General features: G+C 47.1%; 1 protein-coding gene across 8 annotated transcripts in view; it reads left to right on the top strand.

The window, feature by feature from the left end:
- Positions 1-19622, top strand: part of LOC144500760 (protein AF-10-like) — a 213661-nt gene that overhangs the window by 113526 nt on the left and 80513 nt on the right. For 6 of the 8 annotated variants that reach the window (XM_078224166.1, XM_078224162.1, XM_078224163.1 and 3 more), the window contains 3 exons: positions 197-292; positions 3357-3624; positions 18871-19446. In XM_078224166.1, coding sequence (XP_078080292.1) covers positions 197-292; positions 3357-3624; positions 18871-19446 — 940 coding nt within the window. The remainder of the gene's footprint in view (positions 1-196; positions 293-3356; positions 3625-18870; positions 19447-19622) is intronic. The other 2 variants (XM_078224169.1, XM_078224164.1) reach the window with 1 other exon arrangement.

Below are 19622 nucleotides of genomic sequence, written 5' to 3'. Positions count from 1 at the left end.
TTCTTGTTTTCTTTAAGATCTTTACAAACTACCTCTTTGACCAAATCTATCCTGCTATCTCCTGATCTGCCTCGGTGTTGAGTTTCACCTGATACCGCACCTGAGAAGCGCCTGGGAGAGGGAGGGGGTTTAATATGTTAAAGATGTCGTATAAATGCAAGTTTTGTGAAGCAGATTGTGCACTTTTAATCTGCAGAGTCGGAAGGACAGGGAGCGGCCAAAGCAGAAACTGAAGAAAGCTACAGAATCTTTGAACGCAGTTGTTAACACGGTTACTGTGACAACAGAAAAGGTGAGTGAGTGTTGATGCTACAAAGCAAACAGCCCCTAGGCCCATTGAACTTCAACCCGCCCAAATGAAGACATGTATCATCAGTGCCTCTCAGTTTACTTCCCTACACCTGGTGTTCAGGCAGCTGAAGACTTGTCAAACTTGTCCTGAAAGATTGAAATGTTAGCTCCATAGGAGACCAGTTGACTGAGAATGGCTCTGGTTCCGCATCAAACTTAAGTCTCTACTCCCTTTATCTGGCCTATTGGCTGTATCCATTAGCATTCTTCCCCTTCAAGTGTTTATCTAATTGGCTGGTAAATACTGTGACAGTCTCTTCCCCTCTTGATAACCCATTCAATATGTGAAAATATTCCTTCTTATTACCCCATCTAAGGTGGAACCTATTGCTGGTGCCCTTGTGTCCCGGTGCTTTGGCACCTGTTGTAAGATACCTTGTACCTTCATTGTCATTTTCATCTTGCTGTGTGTGAAAATAGAATCCCTACATTGCAGAAGCAGGCCATTCAGCCCGTCGAGTCTGCACTGACTACAATCCCAGCCAGGCCCTATCCGCATAACCCCATGGATTTACCCTACCTAGTCCCACTGACACTAAGGGGCAATTTAGCATGGTCAATCCACCTAACCAGCACATCTTTGGGACTGTGGGAGGAAACCGGAGCACCCGGAGGAAACCCACGCAGACACGGGGAGAACGTGCAGACTCCGCACAGACAGTGACCCAAGCTGGGAATCGAACCCGGGTCCCTGGCGCTGTGAGGTAGCAGTGCTAACCCACTCTGCCGCCCCTTAAATGTGCAATCCCTTAAACTGTCCAACATTTAATCTTTATTTGGAAGAAATATCGGAGGTTGTTGGGAATCAGACACAACAGCCAACTCATTCTATCGACAATGATGCATGTAACACATGGAAGGAAAGAGATCTTTGGGTTCTGACTGTACAAAACCTGAGTAACATGAAAATATCCAGCAGTGGGAATGTCTTCATACTGTCTGTCCAATAGACTATGTACAATGTTGTATGTTGTATTGGAGAGTGCCGTAATGATGCTTATAAGAATGCTTCTTTCAGATGTTACCTGGTGAAATATATGCACAGAATGCAATTTAATATAACTATTGACGTTAGTGAAAGTGGATTCTCAGGGCTATGGCAGGGGTTGGTGGGGTAACACAGTCAGGGTGCCAGGTCCTACAATGGCTCAGGAAGGAAAAGCACCAGTTGAGATGTTTATTGAACTGCACAGATGAGGCAGCCTGAATTTGAAACTTTGGTTTGTGCTGGGTTAGTGAGAGCCTTGTGCTAAGTAGGCTGAGGAATAATCTAATAGAGGCTTTTAAGATTATGAGGGGGTTGGGTCAACCATAGAGATGTTTCCACTGTGGGTAAGCAGTGTAAGCTGGTGGTAGTGTTGTCTTACAGTTCACTCAGGGTGTCCGAGGATGCTGTGGCAACATGCACTTTTACCTTTATGGGCGGCACGGTGGCACAGTGGTTAGCACTGCTGCTTCACAGCGCCAGGGACCCGGGTTCGATTCCGGCCTTGGGTCACTGTCTGTGTGGAGCCTGCACATTCTCCCCGTGCCTGCATGGGTTTCCTCCGGGTGCTCCGGTTTCCTCCCACACTCCAAAGATGTGCGGGTTAGGCGGGTTGGCCATGTTAAATTGCCCCTTAGTGTCAGGGGGACCAGCAGACAAATAAATACATGGGGTTAGAAGGATAGAGCTTGGATGGGATTGTTGTTGGTGCAGGCTCGATGGGCCGAAAAGCCTCCTCCTGCACTGTAGGGATTCTATGATGCCTGCATGTTGTAGCCAGGAGCTATGAATAGTGATGGCGAGACTCCAACTTTCATTCCATCACTTGGATGATCAGCAGTTGACGTTGCTCTTACTGCCTGAGTTTGAAGGGATTTGCAGGCTGATGCTTAACCTGTCTGGCTGCATTATGTAAGTTCACCTTCCTTGGCCAACAAGTCCTGGAGTTGGACTCGAACCCGGAGCTTCTGACCCCGAGGCAGTTGGGCTACCCACTGTGCCACAAGGTGCCCCCCCTTCAATATAAGAGAGTCGCCAAAATTTCAATTGGGAGTTCTGAAGAAACTTCTATGCCCATAGGCTGGCTAGAATGTGGAACTCATTACCACAAGCAGTAAATAGTATCAATGCATATTGAGGGGAAGTGAGATAAACACGCAAAGGGAACGGAATAAAAGGTTATGCTGCTGGACTTAGATGAAGGCAACTGGCAGGAAGCTCATGCAGAGCGTGGAGCAAGTGGCCTGTTTCGGCTCTGTTCACTTCATAGAAGTTACTAAAGATGGAACTGTTGAGTTAATTTTAAAATCGATGGGATAAATTCACTGAAATTTGCCCTTGCGTGCCAGTGGGCTGTGGTTCAGAGAGAAGGCTACACCTCTGTTGTGCCATCTCCCTTGCCTACACCCTCTTTGCAGGCTGCAGGCTACAGGACAGTGCGATTGGACAATTAACCCGTGCTCCTCTTGTGTCCCCCGTGTCCGAGAGGGAGGTGGGAGCTGATTTAACAGTAAATTTCGAAAAGGAATTGGATACATATTTGACGGGGAAATATTTGAAAGGGGACTGGGAGGCTGTGAGATTCTGTGGGCCGATTAGCAACCTTGTGATTCTGTGCAAAATTGATCCAGAAATACGACAGGTATAAGTTTTCACCAAGGTATTTGATAATGGGTATAATTATAAAGTAGCCTTTTGTAGCGCAGTTCATTCACGGCACTCTCCTGCAACAGCTTTTACTCATCAGTGACTTACCTGTTTGACAAGAGATGCTTTAATCTTATGGCGTAAATCAAAACTTCCTTATTTAAAATTTTGCTTGAATTCTTCCCCTGAAATTTTAAAGTGCCTCTGGTGCATTGCACATCTGTTCTGTTTGGTAATTCCAGCTGTTTCTCTGGCCCTACAGGCCAATTCTAAGACTGAAATTATTTTCTTTTTTAAAAAAAAAGAACTAATGAGAAGTTTCTGCGCTGTTGTTTTTGTTCCCCTTTTGTTTTATCTAACTAATAACTATCAGACTTGCACAACTGCTGGCAGCAGCAGCAGTCACAACTACATGTCAGGGACCTTGAGAGGTTTGGATGAAACCACAGCTCCCTTTACCAATAAACATTTCCAGGGAGCATCTGCGACGCACACGAGCGGGAAGGAGACGGCAGAGGTCGCCAGGTCGGAGGTCAAAGGGAAGAAGGCTCCCAGTCATGGCTCCAGCCAAAGGGGACGAAAGCCAGGGAAGAGCACGGCCGGTGTTGCCACGGTTTCATCCGCAAGTCCATTTCAGCAAGGTACCATCTGCAGTTGGAATTTCTTTTTAACTCGTGGGATGCAGGTGTCGCCGGCAAAGCCAACATTTATTGCCCATCTCTGATTGCCCCGTGAGAGCAACCCGATGTTGTTTGAAACACTGCAGTCCATGTGGTGTAGATGTTAGGGAGGGAGTGCCAAAGTTTTGATTCAGTCTGCTAAGGGGTAGTTGGAAACAACTCGTGCGACATACTGGGCCACTTTGGGGGACATTTAACACCTGCATTCATTTATATAGCACCCTTAACGTCCCAGATCATTATGAAATGGTCTGTAACTTGGACTTACACGTGGGTCTGCACCTGCTGTAAGTGAGAGGTTTCCTTCCATCAAAGGACGGTTGAACCAGTTGGGTTTTTATGACAATCTGACATCTTCATGGTCACTTGTTTACTGAGCTGGTTTTTTTTATTTCCAGTTTTCTTTTTTAACCAAATTCAAATTCTCAAGTTGTCACAGCAATGATGTGAACTCCCATTCTCTGAATTATTGGGCGAGGTCTCCAGTTCGCTAGCCCAGCAACATAAGGGCTGCCACGTACACGAGGGCAACTAGGGATGGGCAATAAATGCTGGCCCAGCCGGTGACACCCATGTCCCACAAATGAATACAATTTTAAAAACTCCCAAGAAGAATGAAGAAAAAGGGGGAAAGATAAAATGAAATGGGCATTAGAATTGATGATATGTAAGGATGGTACACAGGGTAGAATGGGATTCAGCATATCGACGAGGTTGTGCGAATGGATGGAAATATCAACAATAGGAGCTGATATTTATAAAATATCTTTAATGTAGTGAAACATCCAAAGGCATTTTGTAGGATGTTGTAAAACAAAACTTGACATTGAGTCTTGGAAGGAGAAATTAGGAAAGATGATCAGAGCTTTGGGCAGGGGAGAGGGTCAGAGCCCTGGGCAGGGGAGAGGGTCAGAGCCCTGGGCAGGGGAGAGGGTCAGAGCCCTGGGCAGGGGAGAGGGTCAGAGCCCTGGGCAGGGGAGTGGGTCAGAGCCCTGGGCAGGGGAGTGGGTCAGAGCCCTGGGCAGGGGAGTGGGTCAGAGCCCTGGGCAGGGGAGAGGGTCAGAGCCCTGGGCAGGGGAGAGGGTCAGAGCCCTGGGCAGGGGAGAGGGTCAGAGCCCTGGGCAGGGGAGAGGGTCAGAGCCCTGGGCAGGGGAGAGGGTCAGAGCCCTGGGCAGGGGAGAGGGTCAGAGCCCTGGGCAGGGGAGAGGGTCAGAGCCCTGGGCAGGGGAGTGGGTCAGAGCCCTGGGCAGGGGAGTGGGTCAGAGCCCTGGCCAGGGGAGAGGGTCAGAGCCCTGGCCAGGGGAGTGGGTCAAAGTGGACACTGGCCTCTCCAAATCCAAATCAAAAAGTAAAGTGAAGCACAAAGTGTGTGACCATTACCTGGGCTTCATGACCTGGATGAGGAAGTGGAAGGATGGGTTGGCAAGTTTGCTGATGACACAAAGGTTGGAGGTGTTGTGGATAGTGTAGAGGGATGTCAGCAGTTGCAACAAGACATAGATAAGATGCAAGACTGGGCGGAGAAGTGGCAGATGGACTTCAACCCAGATAAGTGTGTGGTGGTTCATTTTGGCAGGTCGAATAGGATGGAAGAATATAATATTAAGGGTAAGGCGCTTGGCAGTGTGGAAGAACAGAGGGAACTTGGGGTCCGGGTTCGTAGGATGCTCAAAGCGGCGTCGCAGGTAGAGGCTGTGGTTAAGAAGGCGTATGGATTACTGGCCTTCATCAATAGAGGAATTGAGTTTAGAAATCGGGAGATAATGCTGCAGCTGTATAGGACCCTGGTCAGACCCCACCTGGAGTACTGTGCCCAGTTCTGGTCGCCTCATTACAGAAAGGATGTGGAAGTCATAGAACGGGTGCAGAGGAAATTCACGAGGATGTTGCGGGATTAAGTGATGTGCCTTATGAGGATAGGTTGAGAGAGCTAGGTCTATTCTCCTTGGAGAGGCGAAGGATGAGAGGTGACCTGATAGAGGTGTATAAGATGTTGAGAGGTATTGATAGAGTGGATTCTCAGAGGCATTTACCCAGGGCTGAAATGGTTGTCACAAGAGGACACAGGTTTAGGGTGCTGGGGAGTAGGTATAGAGGAGATGTTAGGACTAAGTTTTTCACTCAGAGGGTGGTGGGTGCGTGGAATCGGCTGCCGGTAGTGGTGGTGGAAGCAGATTCGATTGAGTCTTTTGAGAGACTTTTGGATAGGTTCATGGAGGTTAGTAAGATAGAGGGTTATAGATGAGCCGAGAAGGTAAGGAAATTGTTCGGCGCAACTTGTGGGCCGAAGGGCCTGTTTGTGCTGTAGCTTTTCTATGTTCTATTCCTGAACTATGTCAGAAACAGATGAAATGCATCAACACTCTCCTGTCTACCTCCTTCAACCAACACATGCACAAACGCCCCGGTACGTACGTGAACACACGCACAGTCACTCACCCACACAAATTGAAACAGAAGTTTGCAGCTGCCGGCCCAGCTGAGAGAAGCCACACTGCTGCGGCAGGAAGCCCCGAACAGCCTCCCCAAAAATATCTTTAAGGCCTTCTGCAAAGTCTAGGAAATCAGCAGTGTGAGCGTCATCAGTGTCAGATCAGACTGCCTGCGTCTGAGTCAGAAGGTTGTGGGTTCAAACGTCACTTATAAACACCTAGGCAGTGCTGCCGCAGTACACTGAGAGGCTGCTGCACTAATGGAGGTGCCGTCTTTCTGAGATATTAAAACTGACATCCCAGTGTCCCTCCAATATTTATTAACATCACTGAAATCGATTATCTGCTCACTATCACATTGCTGTTAGTGGGATCTTGCTGTGCACAAATTCTCCGTCTTTCCAGGGAGAACAACCCCAGTTTGCCCAATCTCTCCTCATAGCTAAGACCCTCCATACCAGGCAACATCCTGGTAAACCTTCTCTGCACTCTCTCTAACGCCTCCACGTCCTTCTGGTAGTGCGGCGACCAGAACTGGACGCAGTACTCCAAATGTGGCCTAACCAGCGTTCTATACAGCTGCATCATCAGACTCCAGCTTTTATACTCTATACCCCGTCCTATAAAGGCAAGCATACCATATGCCTTCTTCACCACCTGTAGCCCTGGAATTTCTGCAGACGTGAACTAGCATCGATTTTCACCGCTCCTCACCTGCAATCGTATCGGGAACTGAGTCACAGTTCCGTGTGTGGTCACAGTTGCCCTGCACTCAGTAAAAATAGCCATTCCTCATGTGTTTGGCAGTAAATCTCAATTGCTGTTTGACTGTAGTTGGCATCACTTTTTGAATCCAGTTCTCGTCTAATGTCAAGACTTGGGCATTTTGCAAAGTTGTTGTTGTCAATTGGCTCATGTCTATTGCTGCCCTGGTTGAGATCAGCTAACTCGATATATTTGGTGGGTCGAACCTAATGTGATCCAGTCTGTCCGTTTCAGTTAATATTTACAAACTGCGTCACTGCTGCAGCAGCTACTGAAGTTGACAAGAGTATCAGTCATAGAAAATGCATAACCTCATTCTAATTGCTGTCTGTTGGCCAGTTGCGGCTCGGTAGAGTTATGAAAATGTAGGGTAGTATAATTCAGTTCTTCCAGCCAGCTCCCGCCATTCAATAGGATTATGTCTGATCTTCTACCTTAATCTCACTTTCCACTCTAGTCCAATAAACCTTAATTACTTTCGTGCCTAAAATTCATCTCCATCTTGAGTATTCTCATTGAGGATTCACAACCCTCTGGGGTAAAGAATTCCAAAGACTTATCACCCTCTGATTGAAGGACGTTCTTGTAATCTCAGTCTTAAATGGCCAACTTCTTATCTTGAGACTGTAGGAACAAGAGTAATTGTGGGAACAAGTGCAGCTTGCCAGAACTAGGGGTCATAGTTTGAGGATAATGGGTTAAACCTTTAGGACTGAGGTGAGGAGAAATTTCTTCACCCAGAGGGTGGTGAATGTGTGGAATTCACTACCACAGAAAGTGGTTGAGTACAAAACATTGTCTGATTTCAAGAAGGAATTAGATGTCGCTCTTGGGGCTAAAGGGATCAAGGGATATGTGGTGGGGGGGGGATCAGGGTATTGAATTTGATTATGAGCTATGATCCTAATGAATGGCGGATCAGGCTCGAAGGGTCGAATGGCCTACGCCTGCTTCTGTTTTCTATGTCGAAGTAGGCCATTTGGCCCCTCAAGCCTGCTCCGCCACTCAGTAAGATCATGTTTGATCTGATTTTCTCCCGCATTCCACTTTCCTGCCTGTTCCGCATAACTCTTTGACTCCCCTATTGTTCAAGAACCAGTCCGTCACAAGCTTGACTTTATTCAATGACTGGACCTCCATATCTCTCTGGCGTAGAGCATTCCAGAAGATTCACAACCCCCTGAAAGAAGAGACCCTCAGTTCTAGATTCTTCAACCAGAGAAACATTCTTGACAAATATGGGGTGGCATGGTGGCACAGTGGTGACACAGTGACATGGTGGCACTGCCTCACAGCGCCAGGGACCTGGGTTCAATTCCAGCCCCGGGTCACCATCTGTGTGGAGTTTGCACATTCTCCCCGTGTCTGCGTGGGTTTCTTCCGGGTGCTCTGGTTTCCTCCCAGTGTCCAAAGATGTGCAGGTTAAGTTGATGGGCCATGCTAAATTGACCCTAGTGTCAGAGGGATTAGCAGGGTAAATATGTGGGGTTACGGGAATAGGGGCTGAGTGGGATGTGGTCAGTATAGACCCGATGGGCTGAATGGCCTCCTTCTGTACTGTAGGGATTCTATGAATCTGTGAAATACTCCGAAAGTCCCGTTAAGAATTTTGTATGCTTCAATGAAATTCAATTAAGATAAATTTCAATTGAGATACAGATCAGCCATGATCTAATTGATTGGCAGAATAGACTTGAGGGGCTGAATGGCCAACTTCTACTCCTGTTTAAGAAAACAGAAAAAGCTGGAAATTCTCATGGGGTCTGGCAGTGTCTGTGGAGAGAAAGTGGTAATGTTTCAGATTGATGACTGAACAGTTGTTGAAGGGTCAGAGTTCCAGCTTCTAGCAGTCTTTTGGTTATTGTATTAGTTCCTGCTCTGATGTTCTGTCCTTCACAACACAAGAATGCCAGAAATAGAAGCAGGAGTGGGCCACAAGGCCCTACAAGCCTGTCCCGCCATTCAATACGATCATGGCTGATCTATGCCGGCCTCAACTCCTCCTCTCTGCCATTCCACAATACCCCTCTATTCCCTGATCTATCAAATATTTATCCACCTCCACTTTAAATACTCCTAACGATCCAGCCTCCACCACCCTTTGGGGCAGAGAATTCCAGAGATTCACCAGTCTCACAGGAAGAAATTTCTACGCACCTCAGTTTTAAATGACCAGCCCCTTATCTTGTCGCTATGTCCCCCCTTGTTTGAGACTCTCCCACGAGTGAAAGCATCTCACAATCCACCCTATCAAGCCCCCTCAGAATCTTAATAAAAGCAAATTACTGCGGATGCTGGAATCTGAAACCAAAAGAGAAAATGCTGGAAAATCTCAGCGGGTCTGGCAGCATCTGTCAGGAGAGAAAAGAACTGACGTTTCGAGTCCAGATGACCCTTTGTCAAAGCTTTCTAGTCTCAAAACGTCAGCTCTTTTCTCTCCTTACAGATGCTGCCAGACCTGCTGAGATTTTCCCCTCAGGATCTTGTCTGTTTGAATAAGGTCTCCTCTCACTCTTCTAAACTCCAAGGAACACAGACCCACAGCTTTGACAAAGGGTCGTCTGGATTTGAAACATCAGCTTTTTTCTCTCCTTACAGATGCTGCCAGACCTGCTGAGATTTTCCAACATTTTCTCTGTTGGTTACAGACCCAGACTATTTAGCATCTCGCGATGGGATTCAAGATGAGGGGAAAGTATAACGCAGCATGTGACTGTGAGAGAATGCAAATCTTGCTATAATTCACACCTCCCAACATAAGCAAGGAGCTGTGTGGTCCAGCTCCATGGCTTTCGAGTTCAGTGCAGAAGGAAGTTGCATTGTTTCTTAAACGCTATGTAATTGAAGTGTTTGGAGATGTCTGTCAGGATTGCAGGCAGTAATCTCGTCTCGAGACCCGGCTGATGAACAGACGGGTTGAAGTTTCATCTCGTGGGATTCTTGTGATGTCATCTGAGCCCTTTGATTGGATTACGGTCCTTGTAATCCGCTGTCAATCAGCCTCTGTCCTGTCTGCAGTAAGCGCTCAGGCAGCATTGCATGGCTGAGTTGACATGAACACTGTTCTGTTCTGAGGTAGAATGGAGCTGGAGGATCAGTGAGGGGCCGGGCTCCCTCCACAGCTCGCTGTTCCCAGCCCAGCTGCTTGTAGGGGGCTTCTATTTAGTCATAACTCCAGGGGGGTTGAGACGGGGAGGGAAGGGGATTAAGCAGAATTCCCACTACTTTTCTTCAGCGTAGCTTCACGCACGAGTTTTTTCCTTTGGGGAATAATGGTGAGGCGATGGATGGATTATTGGCCCACTGAACCACATCCTGAACACTCCTCGCATGGCCAACCAGTCCTGCCTTGGGACTTGAACCTGGAGCTTCTCACCCAGAGGTAGGGACGCTGCCACTGCACCACAAGTCCTTCATTCCTGCTCCTGATTACTATACAGGGCAGCACGGTGGCACAGTGGTTAGCACTGCTGCCTCACAGCGCCAGGGGCCCGGGTTTGATTCCTGGCTTGGGCCACTATCTGTGCAGAGTCTACATGTTCTTCCCATGTCTGTGGGTTTCCTCCGGGTGCTCCAGTTTCCTCCCACAGTCCGAAAGACGTGCTGGTTAGGTGAATTAGCCATGCTAAATTCTCCCTCCGTGTACCTGAACAGGCACTGGAGTATGGTGACTGGGGGGATTTTCACAGTAACTTCATTGCAGTGTTAATGTAAGCCTACTTGTGACTAATAAATAAACTTTAACTTAAATTACGACCGTAACACTACATTCTGCACTCTCTCCTTTCCTTCTCTATGAATGGTATGCTTCATCTGCATAGCGCACAAAAAACAATACTTTTCACTGTATACTAATACATGTGAGAATAATAAATCAAATCAAAGAAAGATGGGCTGGTTAGGTGCATTGGCCGTGCTAAATTCTCTCTGTGTACCCGAACAAGCGTTGGAGTGTGGTGACTAGAGGATTTTCACAGTAACTTCATTGCAGTGTTGATGTAAACCTATTTGTGACACTAATACATAAAAATAAATCGAACAACAATTACTGTAAACTAATCAAGCATGCAAGTCCAATCAACTTCCCTCTCCAACGCAGAAGTGTTGAGTCAATCCCGCAGAGTCGGAATGTCCTGACTGTGGCTCACATTTGACAAATTGTCCTTTGATAACTTGCTTCCTCAGCGAGGAGCTGATAGAGAGCGTCACAAAGGATCTGATAGGGTAGACATAGTGAAGATGTTTCCGTGAGTGGGCAAGGCCAGAACCAAGGGCGGGTACAGTGGTTAGCACTGCTGCTTCAGGGACCCGGGTTCAATTCCCAGCTTGGGTCACTGTCTGTGTGGAGTTTGCACATTCTCCCCGTGTCTGCGTGGGTTTCCTCCCACAGTCTGAAAGACGTGCAGGTTAGGTGATTGGCCATGCTAAATTGCTCCTGAGTGTCAGGGAGACTAGTGAAGGTAAATGCATGCGATTATGGGTTAGGGCCTGGGTGGGATTGTGGTTGGTGCAAACTCGATGGGCTGAATGGCCTCCTTCTGCACTGTAGGATTCTATGATAAATATAAGATTATCACTGGTAAATCCAATTCGGAATTCAGGAGAGAATTCTTTACTCCGAGTGGTTAGAATGGATTAGAGTGGGGCGGCACGGTGGCACAATGGTTAGCACTGCTGCCTCAGCGCCGGGGTCCCGGGTTCAATTCCGGTTTCTGGTGACTGTGTGGAGTTTGCACATTCTCCCCGTGTCTGCGTGGGTTTTCCTTCAAGTGCTCCGGTTTCCTCCCACAGTCCAAAGATGTGTGGGTTAGCTGGATGGTCACGCTAAATTGCCCCATAGTGTCAGGGGATTAGCAGGGTAAATGTGTAGGGTTTCAGGAATAGGGCCTGGGTGGGATTGTGGTCAGTACAGACCCGAGGGGCCGAATGGCCTCCTTCAGTACTGTAGGAATTTTATGATTCTATTCTATGAATGTAGAACTCGCAACTTCAAGGAGTAGTTGAGGCAAATAACAGAAATTCAATTAAAGGAAAAATAAATAAAAATATGAAGGAGAAAGGGACAGAAGCGGGTGTTAATTGAGGTGCGGGCTGGGAGGAAGCTCATGTGAAGCATAAACACCAACGTAAGCTAGTTGAGCCAAATGGCCTGTTCCTGTGTTGCAAACCTTTTGCAACACTTGGTAGAAAGATAGTTGTCTTTTAGTTTGTTGTCACTGTTTCTTAAAAACTTCCCAATTCAGGTCTCCTCAGAGGATTTGAATTGTTCCACTGTTGTGAGTCCTGTGTGCTAAAAGCTCCGTTGGAAATCCCGAACATTGGGATCTTAGCCATCCATTTGCTGACCCTGATGTGTTTGGGCTGGGACACCCCATCACTTAGATGGTAGACCGTTCAAAGGGTCTGTGGCCATTCAGTTACTGCACTCATAATAAGTTCATAAGATATAGAGGCAGAATTAGGCCATTCGGCCCATCGAGTCTGCTCCGCCATTCGATCATGGCTGATATGCTCCTCATCCACATTTTTCTGCCTTCTCCCTTCAACCCATTACCAGTTAAAAATCTGTCTAACTCCTCCATAAATTTACTCACTGTCCCAGCATCCACCGCACTTTGGGGTAGCAAATTCTACAGATTCACAACCCTTTGGGAGAAGTAGTTTCTCCTCCAACTCTGTTTTAAATTTGCTACCCCTTATCCTAAGACTGTGACCTCTCGTCCACAGAACCAGAAGTCAAATCCCACAATGTCCTTTTGAAAATTTGGATTGAAGTTGAAACAATGACCGGATATTAGTAAAGCTAGCCAGGGAGCCGTTAGATTGTTCAAAAAGCCCAGCTGGTTCGCAAATGTCCTTTTAGGGAAGGAAGCCTGCCCCGGGCTGACCTATATGTGACTCCAGCCCCACACTAACATTGTTGATTCTCCCTGAATTTGCCCAGCAAACCACACCAGTTAAACTTGGGGGATGGGCAATAAATGCCCACATCCTGTGAATGAATAAGAAAATAAAGGACAAACAATATGATATATTGGGTGGGACGGTGGCACAGTGGTTAGTTAGCACTGCTGCCTCACAGCGCCAGGGTCCCAGGTTCAATTCCGGCCTCGGGTGACTCTCTGTGTGGAGTCTGCACGTTCCCGCCGTGTCTGCGTGGGTTTCCTCCGGGTGCTCCGGTTTCCTCCCACAGTCCACAGTGTGGGTTAGGTGGATTGGCCATGCTAAATTGACCCTTAGTGTCAGGAGGATTAGCAGGGTAAATGTGTGGGGTTATGGAAATAGGGCCTGGGAGGGATTGTGGACGGTACAGACTCGATGGGCCAAATGGCCTCCTTTGTACTGTAGGGATTCTATGATTCTATATAAATATCAGATTCAGGTTTTGTTGCTTGTATTATTGAATTATAAAATGGTAACCGCACAGGAGAAGATTGCTCATCCTGTCCTACCCATGCCAGCTCTCAGTAAGAATGGGTGGCATGGTGGCACTGTGGTTAGCACTGCTGCCTCATAACTCCAAGGACCCAGGTTCAATTCTGGCCTTGGGTCGCTGTCTCTGGATTTTGCACATTCTCCCCGTGTCTGCGTGGGATTCCTCCAGGTGCTCCAGTTTCCTCCCACAGTCCAAAGATGTGCAGGTTAGGTGGATTGACCATACTAAATTGCTCCTTAGTGTCCCACGATGTGTAGGTTAGGGGGATTAGCCATGGGAAATGTGTGGGCCTATGGGGATAGGGCGGGGGGAGAGGGACTGGATAAGATACTCTGTCAGAGGGTCAGTGCAGACTCGATGGGCTGAATGGCCTCTTCTGCACTGCAGGAATTCTATGATTTCTATGAAGAACAACTCCCTTTCCCTGTAACTCTGCAAAGCTTTTCTGTTCAGGTGTTTATCGAAATCACTTGTGAAAGTCGTTCTCAGGCGATGTGTTCCAGATCCTAACCACTCGCTGCAGTTTATTTTTAAAGAAAAGGTTTTCCCATGTTGCCACCAGCCCTTTGCCAAACCCCTTAAACTGAAGAAGGATCCTGAGGACTCGAAACGTCAACTCTGTTTCTCCCTCCACAGATGCTGCTGAGCTTTTCCAGCGTTTTCTGTTTTTAATCCTTTAAATTGGTTCTCAACCCTTGTACCAAATGGGAACAGTTCCTCTGTATGTTGTGTTGACTCTGTTTTAATTCATACCTGATGTACTCACTCAGCCCTTTCCCCTGACACTTCCTTCACCTGCCAGGCATTCGTGCTCCGACAGTTCAGTTGAAGGAATTTGCATGGAACTCCTTTCACACCCCGTGGGCCTTGCAGAGCAATTGGCAGCTTGTGAACTACTTATGAAATGTTGCAAGCAAAGCCATATTAGTTTGGACAGGAAAATATCTGACCAGGATGTTTGCAATGGGAAACTTCAAAGTTAAAAGGCATACATCATCTGATACTTTATTTTACCTTTCCGATGACGAACCATGTTGAAGTGCAGTTTTTTTTTTTACTTGTTTATTTGAGTCAAGTAGGCTTACATTAACACTGCAATGAAGTTACTGTGAAAATCCCCTAGTCGCCACACTCCGGCGCCTGTTCGGGTTACACTGAGGGAGAATATAGCACGGCCAGTGCACCTAACCAGCACGTCTTTCGGACTGAGGGGGGAAACCGGAGCACCCAAAGGAAACCCACGCAGACATGGGGAGAACATGCAGACTCCGCACAGACAGTGACATAAGGCAGGGAATTGAACCCGAGTTCCTGGCACTGTGAGGCAGCAGTGCTAACCACTGTGCCAACCTATTATGTAAACAAATGTAGTGGCCGTTTAGAACACAGATCAGTGATTTTTGATTTGATTTATTATTGTCACTTGCGTTAGTGTACAGTGAACAGTATTGTTTCTTGTGCGCTAAAACAGACAAAGTATATCATTCATAGAGAAAGAAAGGAGAGGGTGCAGAATGCAGTGTTAAAGTCATAGCTGGGGTGTAGAGAAAGATCAACTTAATGCGAGATAGGTCCATTCAAAAGTCTGGCAGTAGGGAAAAAGCTGTTCTTGAGTCGGTTGGTATGTGTCCTCAGATTTCTGAGTCTTTTTCCCGACGGAAGAAGGTGGAAACAGAGTATGTCCGGGGTGCATGTAGTCCTTAATCATGCTGGCTACTTTTCCGAGGCAGCGGGAAGTGCAGACAAAGTCAATGGATGGGAGGCTGGTTTGCGTGATGGACTGGGCTTCGTTCATGACCCTTTGTAGTTTTTTGTGGTCTGGTAGGAACATTAGGAATAGCTATTAAACCCCTCAGGCCCACTCTGCTATTCAATCCGATCATGGCTGGTCTGTACCTCAGCTTCATTGTCCTGACTTGGCACTAGGTCTGTCAATACCCTTAGCCAGTAAATATCGACTGATCTCTGTTTTAAAAGCATTATTTAACACTCAGCATCCACAGCCTTTTGGGGGAAAGAGTTGCAAATTTCTATTGCCCTTGGTGTGAAGAAGTGGTTCCAGATTTCCTTCACGAGCTGTAATGTTAAGCTTCTGCCACCTTGTCTTGGATCCCTCCCACCAGAAGAAGTGGGTCCTCTGTATCTCCTCAATAAATCCTTAAGCTCACCTCTCGCCTGGACTCAGTTCCAGAGTTAGGTCAGCAAAGGCACTCACCTCTGAGTTACAAGTTCCTGGGTTCAAATCTCCTTCCAGAACTTCAATGCAAAGATAAAGGCTTATACTCCAGTGCAGTCTGGGGGCGGGAGGGGGGGCGCGGGGAGTGCTGCACAGTCAGGTATGTTGTCTTTCAGATAAGACATTAAACTGAGGTTCCATTTACCCCTCTCGGGTGGACAAAATGTCTCTATTTTGAACAAGAGCAGGGGAGTTACCTCCATCCTGATGGACAATATTTAACTGTTAGTCATAGAATCCTTCCTGTGCAGAAGGAGGCCATTTGGCCCATCTCCGATGGAGCATCTTACCCAGACCCACCCTATTCCCGTAACCCCACACATTTACCCCACTAATCCCCCTAATCTACACAGCTTGGGACACTAAGGGACAACTTAACATGGCCAATCCACCTAACCAGCACATCTTTGGACTGTGGGAGGAAACCGGAGCACCCGGAGGAAACCCATGTAGACACAGGGAGAATGTGTAAACTCCACACAGACAAACACCCAGGGCTTAAATTGAACTCGGGTGCTGCGGGGCAGCAGTGCTAACCACTGTGCCATCGTGCCACCCTCAACATCACTAAAACGGATTATCTGGTTGTTATCAAATTATTGTTTGTGGGAGCTTGCTGTGCACAAATTGGCTGTCACATTTTCTTAAATTGGAACTGTGGCTACATTTCAAAAGTACTTCATTTGAAAGCCCAGTGGTAATGAAAGGTGCTATATAAATGCAAGGTTTGTAGTGGAGTTCCCCAGGGTTTGGTACTGGGATCCTTGCTTTACCTGATATAGCTCAATGATCTAGATTTTGGTGCCTGGGATAGTATCAAAGTTTGCAGATGATACAAAAGTTGGAAGTATTGTAAACTGTGAGGCGGACGGTGTAGAACTTCAAAAGGACATGGACAAGTTGGTGGAGTGGGCAGATGAAGTTCAGTTCGGAGAAGTGTGAGATGATACATTATGTTAGGAAGTAATGGACAGGCAATAGAAAACAAAGGGTACAGTTCTTAAGGGGGTGCAGGAGCAGAGGAACCTGGGTGTATAAGTGTATAGATTATTGAAGGCAGCAGAACAGGTGGAGTGGGCAGTTAATAAAGCATTTAGTATTCTGGGCTTTATTAATAGGAGAATAGAGCAAGGAGGTTATGCTGAAATTATATGAGACACTAGTTAGACCTCAGCTGGAGTATTGTTGTGTACAGTTCTGGGTGCCACTCTATAGGAAGGATGTGAACACATTGGAGAGAGCGCAGAAGAGGTTTACAAGAATGGTTCCAGGGATGAGAAACTTCAGTGATGAGGATGGATTGGAGAGGTTGAGACTGCTCTCTTTGGAGAGAAGGCGGCTAAGAGGAAATTTGATAGAGATGCTCAAAATTCTGAGGGAGCTGGAAAGAGTAGATAGAGAGAAACTGTTCCTGCTTAGAAAGAGAGGGCACAGATTTAAAGTGATTTGCAGGAGAAACAGATGTGATGTGGAAAATAACCCTTTTCACACAGCGAGTGGGTAGGTCAGGAAAACACTGCCTGGAAGTGTGATGGAGGCGGGTTCAATGGGGTTCAAGAGGGCGTTAGATTGAATAGAAACAATGTACCGAGTACGGGAAAAAGACAGTGGCATTAAGTCATAATGCTTATTTGAAGACATGATGGGCCAAACGGCCTCCTTCCAAAGATGTGCAAATTGTGCGGATTGCCCATGCTAAATTGCCCCTAAGTGTCCCAAGATGTGCAGCTGGATTAGCCATGGTAAATGCATGGGGATAGGGCCGAGGGGGGAGGCTGGGTAATTTAGAATTTAGAAGGCTGAGGGGGGGATCTTATAGAGACCTATAAGATAATGAAGGGGCTGGATAGGGTAGAGATGGAGAGATTCTTTCCACTTAGAACGGAAACTAGAACTAGAGGGCACAGCCTCAAAATAAAGGGGGGGTCAGTTTAGGACAGAGTGGAGGAGGAACTTCTTCTCTCAGAGGGTGGTGAATCTCTGGAATTCTTTGCCCACTGAAGTGGTGGAGGCTACCTCGTTGAATATGTTTAAATCACAGATAGATGGATTCCTGATCGGTAAGGGAATTAGGGGTTATAGGGATCAGGCGGGGAAGTGGAAGTGATCCACTTCAAATCAGCCATGATCTTATTGAATGGCAGGGCAGGCTCAAGGGGCTAGATGGCCTACTCCTGCTCCTATTTCTTATGTTCTTATGTAAGATGCTCTTTTGGAGAGTTGATGCAGATTCAGTGGGCCAAATGGCCACCTGCTGCACTGTAGGGATTTTCTGGTTCTGCGCCTGAAGAATTCAGTGAAATCTTTCTTTTGACTCGGGAGATTTTCACAGTAACTTCATTGCAGTGTTAATATAAGCCTGCTGTGACATTAGTAAATAAACTAAACTAAAACTAGTTCCTTCCCTCCTAAGTTGCACAACAACCGAAAGTGCCTGTCAGGCCAAGCCAAACATGAGTCACTGCAGACGCACAGACGTGCAGTAGTGTTTAAAGGACCCTACGTTTCAGCAAGTCATCCGCACACAACATGAAGAAATCGCAGATTATGTTGCTTGGTGCCCTACATCCCGTCAGTAACTATTCTTCAAAAAGTACTCTGTTGGCTGTAAAGAACTGCGGGACATCCAGGGTGCCGTCGATATAAATACAAGTTTTTTGAGTGACACTCTCATTGTTTTTGAGGGAACATTTCAAAACCTTTCTACCTCTTATTAAAAAAGAACGATGCAGTGTGAAAATACAGTGGCGGTTCCAGGCACGTGAACAATCTTGTGCAATGTTTCCAGTCTTGCAGCAGTGTTTAACACATGGGCTAAGCCAGTAACAGGCATACAATAGGGTGTTCTGTTGGTTTTAACACACACATTTTTTTGAGAGAGAAATTATATTTACATTAATAGCGCCATTTAAAATGATTGAAAGCTCTTAAAAGCGCGAGGTGACACTTGGAATAGCTGGGCGCTGATAATTACCAGTAATGAGGTGCTAAAGCGATCCACTTAGACAAACAGTTAGAGATTAGCATGTGTTTTAAGGTGAGAATGGGACATTAATAAGCTGCTTTAATGACCCCACTGTGAGTGAAACACAAACTGTACACTTTGAAGAAAAATGGCCCTCGTTATTAAACGGAAGGCGGCGGATTTCTGCCGGTGGTGTTTGGGGTGGGGGTGAGTTTGGATCAGAGGGGGGGGGGCTTGTGTGTTGTTTACTGTGTAGCTGCATTAATAAACTCTGCAAACGTGAAATACTGTGGACGCTGGAAATCTGAAATAAAAACAGAAACTGCTGGAAATATTATCCTTAAAATGTTGTGTGTCTGTTATTCCATTACAGGCAGTCTCCTGAGCACCTCCAGTAGTTCACTGCCGCCTGCCCAGGAGGTTGGAATATTTAGCAAGCCTGAACTCCGAGGGGACACTTACACGGCAGGTCGCAACTCCTCGCAGAGTCCCGCCACCTACGACACCACCAAAGGGGACGTTTTTGGCACTGAAGGGACCTTGTCGGGCTTTAACTCTTTGATCCGCTTCTCCTCCGCCCCTCCGGCCCCGAAGAAGGCCTCCGAGAGCTCACCCGGGGAGTTCAGGACTTCCGGTGGGATGGGCGGCCCTTCCAGCAGCAGCGCTGGCTACAAGCGGCCTCAGCCGGTCACCGGGATGGAAGAGGAAGAGACGGTGAAGGAGAAGAAGCACAAGGCCAGCAAGAAGAGCAAGCACGGACGGGGGAGGCCCAAAGGGAGCAAAAACGAGAGCAACCCGAGCCTGGTGATCCCCATCTCCCTCATAACGTCATCGGCAACTGACCCGAGTGGGTGCATCACCAGCCCTGCACTCCCAAAGCTAACAGCATCAACAAGTCACAGCGGAGCAATCCCAAGCCTGTCAATAGAATCTTCACTTCTGGGTTCAGGTACCAAAATATTTACCTCCCAACACTTTCCTGTTGTTCTTTCAAATAGATGTTGCTGCAGCTCCCCCAGTGGCTCAATGGGTAAATGAAGCAGCAAGTTTAACGCCTTAAGGCTACCAGATCCATACTGAAGTGGCCAGTCACTGGCAGCTTTATTGCACCAGGTTTCATTGCCC

Source organism: Mustelus asterias, chromosome 11 (genome assembly GCF_964213995.1).
Source record: "Mustelus asterias chromosome 11, sMusAst1.hap1.1, whole genome shotgun sequence".
Classification (NCBI taxonomy): Eukaryota; Metazoa; Chordata; class Chondrichthyes; order Carcharhiniformes; family Triakidae; genus Mustelus; species Mustelus asterias.
This window is presented reverse-complemented; position numbering and strand designations above follow the sequence as displayed.